This window comes from Haematobia irritans, chromosome 1 (assembly GCF_050003625.1).
Source record: "Haematobia irritans isolate KBUSLIRL chromosome 1, ASM5000362v1, whole genome shotgun sequence".
NCBI classification, from domain to species: domain Eukaryota; kingdom Metazoa; phylum Arthropoda; class Insecta; order Diptera; family Muscidae; genus Haematobia; species Haematobia irritans.
In genome coordinates, this window is record NC_134397.1 from 268,867,618 (window position 1) to 268,873,617 (window position 6,000).

At 34.6% G+C, this 6,000-nt stretch overlaps 1 protein-coding gene across 1 annotated transcript in view; it reads right to left on the reverse strand.

Moving 5' to 3' along the window:
• The window catches only part of stg (string), a 704,947-nt gene extending 702,579 nt beyond the window's left edge, over nucleotides 1–2,368 (reverse strand). Inside the window, exons 1-2 of the mRNA XM_075293159.1 lie at nucleotides 2,156–2,368; nucleotides 1,162–2,021 (exon numbers count right to left, since the gene is read on the reverse strand). Of these exons, the coding sequence (XP_075149274.1) occupies nucleotides 1,162–1,630 (469 nt within the window). The 5' untranslated portion in view covers nucleotides 1,631–2,021; nucleotides 2,156–2,368. The remainder of the gene's footprint in view (nucleotides 1–1,161; nucleotides 2,022–2,155) is intronic.
• Nucleotides 2,369–6,000: the final 3,632 nt, after the last annotated feature.

The window sequence follows — 6,000 nt, forward strand, 5'->3', positions numbered from 1 at the left end:
TTCCCATTTTTGAAGGAATTAAAAATGTCCTTTGTTGGCCCCAGTTTACCATTCAAGAAATACACTAAATAAACCTACGTTAGTAGGCACTTTAGAGTAGTAATCAAGTTCTAAATTGTTTTATATTCATTAAATCTGTGGAACGTTTGATTATATGATTTTTTCATGTATACCATATAATTTAAAATATTTAGGCAATTGGGGCAGAATTATAAATTTTTAACATATATGATAATAAGAAATTTTGGTGGAAAGATCGATTTCTCCGATTGGTTGTAAAATGAGTTAAAATAAATAAAAAAATATTTAAATACCATATAATTTAAAATATTTAGGCAATGGAACAGAATTATAAATTTTTTACATATTATATGATAATAAGATATTTTGTTGGAAAGACCGATTTCTCTCTCCATACCAACAACTACAATTTTATGAAACATGAAATAATTAATTTGTTAGATTTTTTGAAGTTTTTTTATTTTAATTTCGGGATTTAATTTATGCTCGAGTGGCAATTGTTATCACAATTGACTGAAGGATCAACACGTACGTGGGCCGGTAATTGGTAAAGAATGCAAAGCCAGTGTGGAAACCTCAGACAAGTGATAAACAGTGGAATAAAATATAGACCTGCCAACACACGGCCCTCTTGATCAGGCAGCATACCAAATAGGTCTGAACAGAATTCATGAGGATACTGTAGTTAAAGCGGTGACAAGCGACAATATTAACCCAGTTCTCGCCCAAAGCACTGGAAAAAAATAGACCTCCCACGGCAGACAAGGTTAGTTTACGCCAACTAAGTATAGACAAGTGCAGCCGCCATAGGAATTGGGCTAGACAATTGCTTTGTAAATAGTAAAAATAAACTTTAATATATTCTCCGTTTACTGTGGTGGTTCCCCCATTCAATAAGTGGGTAGGCCATAAAACAGCTGGCCGCTTACAAATTTTTCACAACCGGTAGATTTTTTTTCATTTAAATACAAATCGGAAGCCACAAAACTCATGCGAAAGTACCAGAAAGTACATTTTATTGGCGAGATATATACGGTTATTGCACTAGAGTGACGTGGCATAGACAATGGTTTCCACTAGGACGACCATAAAGTTTTGCTTTCCTTGAATCTTCAAAAATAAACATAAAAATCCACTTACCTGGATCACTTGGCTTTAAGCTTGGAATACCAGCAACTGCTCCAATGCCATTATTAAACATTCCATTGCGTCGACGTTTGACAGGTGTTACACCATCTTCAAAACCATGATCCACATCACCATTCAATGATGTATCTGTCAAATTCATTGATAGTTCAGATATTGGGGAGAGAACACACTGTTGATGAAACTCCTGGAAACGTGACTCATGGTGTAAAAGGCGCTTGGGCCTCATCATAACATTACCAGGGGATTCAAAACAGGAATCCGAGGAATTGTATTTGACAAACGTGCCCTTAAAACGTTTCGATTGAGACTGATCACTATGCATATCGTTTGACGTTGACCCCGTCGATATAGCATCATCATCCGATGAATCACGATCCGAAAAACGTTTGTGAGATTTCCACGGACCTTCTTCGGCATGATGCGAGGAAGGAGTGTTATTCACATAGCCTGCACTTTCCATATTTAAAGAAAGTTGAGAAATTGTTACTAGCGTCCAAATAAAATTCGAGACAAAAATCACACACGCGTTAAAACAATAACGAATCACTGAGAACTATCGAAACCAGGAACAGACACAAAAGGACACAAGCAAAACTAGTTCACGTACAATAAAGTGTCAAAACATAGAAAACGATCTTCAATACAAAAATTATTAAAAATATAAAAGCTTCTATTCGCGTTATAATTAAGAATCAGTATCAACGTTTTCCCGCTCCATTAGCAAAAGGCTGTGATTTGAGATTTATTCGATGATATTGGGATAACTATACGAAGGCAGGCACACTTTTAAGGTTAGGTCTCACACTTAGAAACGCTGGTGAATATGGGAGCCGACAGAAATCAATGAAAGCCTGCAAAGAAAAGGTATTTGACAGGTGAAAATACGGCGCCTACTTTTCCCACTAAAATAAATTTTGGTGGCAAATACTTGTCAAGTTCTATTGATTTTTCTATAATTCAACATTTTGGCGCTCTCCAAACCTACCCAATATTGTGAGGTGTGTTAGTTCATTCACCATTTATCTCATAAGCCTCAAATGCAAGGTAAAGTCAGGTTTATTCTCACAAATGCATTTAAATACATTTTGTAATTGGAAACTCTTTGTTTTGATTGCAAAATAAAGATTTTTTTGTGATTGTGATTCTTTCACCTGTAATTGGCAGAAACTTCTTTTGTTATTGTTAGAATGTGTCATAGCTAAACTTCAAATTGCCGTTATAATATTTTGGATATGTCATTTGAGCATAGTTGCATTTCAAGGGGTGACGTAACTCGAAGCGTATATTCCAGAGAGAACCCTAAAGTAGGACGTATATGCGTATCGGAAAGTAAGTGCGTCAACACAACCACAGCGATAGACGGTTGTATACGTGCATCTGTTGGCATCAAAAACATATATAACTAAGTAAGTGTGTAAATATAACCATAGCGATAGGCGGTAGGCGAACACTTATTTACGTGTATTTCTTAGTGTGTAAATATAACCATAGCGATAGGCGGTAGGCGAACACTTATTTACGTGTATTTCTTATGGGAAGCCCAAAATCAGCGACGGAATACCGTGACGGCTAGCGGCGTGTCGCTAAATTAAAACTTATTCTAACTCCTTGGCGAAAACTGGTATAGTGTTGCCATCGCTTATCAATTTTTTTAACTCACCACTAGGAATTGCTGTTGCCTGGACACGTGTAGATTATTTTTTCTTGAAATAACTCAACAAATAACAAGCCATTGTATGATTTTATTCAACTTCATTGTTTAATATTGTCAAAGCATGCTGTATTGACAAAAACGCTAGGAAACGTGAAAAAGGGAATTATTCGCCGTCAAGCTTATTGTATTTGCCGTTGCGGCAAAAATGTTTCGCCTACCGCCTATCGCTATGGTTATATTTACACACTTATGGGAAGCCCAAAATCCGCGACGCAATACCGTGACGGCTAGCGGCGTGTCGCTAAATTAAAACTTATTCTAACTCCTTGGCGAAAACTGGTATAGTGTTGCCATCGCTTATCAATTTTTTTAACTCACCGCTACATGCTCACAAAAATTCGCTTCTGTAACATATACTCCCAAACATATTTTGCTTCAAGCATATACATTTTTGGGTATTGCCCAAACATTTAGATGTTTGATCTCTTCCAATATATAATATGTTTGAAAGCATATTGGTCTAAACAATATATGTTTGGGTAGTCTAAGTTCCAAACGTTTTGTATTTTTGCATCCAAATTCAATAATGTTGTCTTCCAAAAAACAATATGTTATTATGTGAACATATAATATGTTTGGAAGCATTTTGCACCCAAAAATATTACATGCTAAAAAAAAAAATCTCCCAAACAATATTGTGCTCAAAATTTTATTTATTTATTTATTTATATATTTACAATCATAATGAATTATGAAATAAACAGGTAATATAGGTGCTAACAACATAGGTTTTCGACCTGAATGCTCAAAATTTTGTTTCTGCCCAATTGTATATTCCCCCACATCTTTCTCACTTCCACGAGATTTTTTAGTTCTTAGCACCTTTTTCTGTAATACAAACATTGTAGAAGAAATTATCCAATTGTATGATTTTTTTTATTTTAATTTTACCTTTTGCCGGACGGGGATTCGAACAGCGGACCACACAGTTTGTAAGGATCAAAGAAGTAGCTGATCAATTGCCCAAGGAAAAATAAAATCTTAATTTTGATATAACAACCAACAACCACCAACTTAATTCAATATCGCTCCCTGTTAAATAGCGGTCCAAGCTACTAAACACATATATGTTTATAGGCTATTTCTAAATGAATATATGTTTGCATCCAAGCATATTGTATTTACAAACACTTTGTCCCAAACATAATATGTTCTAACATATTAACATATATGTCCCAAACATGTTATGCTAGTTTATGAACATTATATGCTTGCACTCAAAAATATTGTGTTTAAAAATTTGTGTTCCAAACATATAATGTTTATAGCCAAACATATGAAAAACAGCCTTTTTCATCCGTGTAGGAATTGCTGTTGCCTGGACACGTGTAGATTATTTTTTCTTGAAATAACTCAACAAATAACAAGCCATTGTATGTTTTTATTCAACTTCATTGTTTAATACTGTCAAAGCGTGCTGTATTGACAACAAAAGCGCTAGGAAACGTGAAAAAGGGAATTATTCGCCGTCAAGCTTATTGTATTTGCCGTTGCGGCAAAAATGTTTCGCCTACCGCCTATCGCTATGGTTATATTTACACACTAATAGATGAGCCATCGGTGTCAAACGCAGTCTGACAATTCCCAAAATGATGAATAAACGAAGAAAATAGGGGGAATTACAAATTCTCTCTGAGATTCGTTTTTGCATTTTTCCTATAATATCCACAATTTGAACAGTTTTGATACACTAAAACCGCGAAACAACAAAATTTAATTTTGATTTTCTCTTTAAAGGTGGGTATTAAGTTCGAGTTTAGCCGCTAAAAACGTCATTTCTTCACGATTACATTTCTTTATTAATCCATTTTAAGGAATACAAACTTTGTAAACATTTGCTTTGGGCTTTTCCCCATCAAGTTATAATAAAATTTGCAACATATATGTATAATTTCATGCATTTTTCTTACTGATAAGGTTTCCCTTTAGCGATTTTAGAGGCTAAACTCGAACTTAATACTCACCTTTAGGCCGGCACTATGTTTGTTGGCGCGAAAAAAGTTCCCCTCAATCATTCTTTCGCGTTGAAAAAGAATAGTAGGGCTGTTTTCTTTTTGCACTGGATACAACATTTGTATGGGCTATCCAGAACATCGTTGCACTGGTGTTCTATCCAGAACATCTCATCAGTGCAAGTCGCGCCGATCTTGCCAGATTGTGTTTTGATAAAGTGACGCTTCATCGATTCACAATAGCACTTTATTGTGACTAATTTATCGAAAAACATGAAATTCAAAGTGGTGTAGTGTCATAAATAATCGCAGGAGTAAATATTTATTACTAATTGGAACATTTCATATATTAAAAATGCAAGATTTCACTTCTTTCCTGTGATTGTTTTTGAACAGCTGATGACAGTGTTGCATATTTTTGGAGATGTCCTGGATAAACGAGTACTCTGTTTTATTTTAGTCCGTGACTGCTTAGGGTATCCAGTGCAAAAAGAAAACACCCCTAGTGTTGACAATATTTTTTTGAAGATAAAAAACAGCCATTTTGGTACTTTAGGGCTGTTTTCTTTTAGCACTGGATGCAACATTTGTATGAGCTATTGTGAGACTGGTTGGCGGTTGTCGCTGTAATAACCACTGGAAAAAATTTTCTGTTTGCGTTTACTTTATAAATTAAAATGTTTTGTTTATCAAGTAGGCTAAAATTAATTTCATTGATAATTGACGTTTGAGAAAATTTTCATTAAATTCAAATTCTCAGAAAGAAAAGATTAAACTTTTGGTTAGAGAAAAGAAAGGAAAACGTAAACCGACGTCTGAATTTTTATACAACCGCAAAGCTATTGCTGCGAAATAATTTTGTACGAATCATCGTTGTTTTTTTTTTATCATTATTTTATCAACCAAAATCATTAATTGTAAAAGCACGCGGATACCATTTGGATCCGCGACCCCCAGAAGTATATTTTGCTCCAAATTGCATGATATTAACCAAAAGGAGCTAAGTATCATGTAACCTACAAGGATATCTTTCGAAGCTCCAACAACGTATACCAACTGGAATCTGAAGGCATTTCATTCTTTGATCAATTTTTTTTATTAATTTGTCCTTTGAGACGTAATTTTGGAAACCATGGAAAAACCATATTAATTTATATGGAGAGC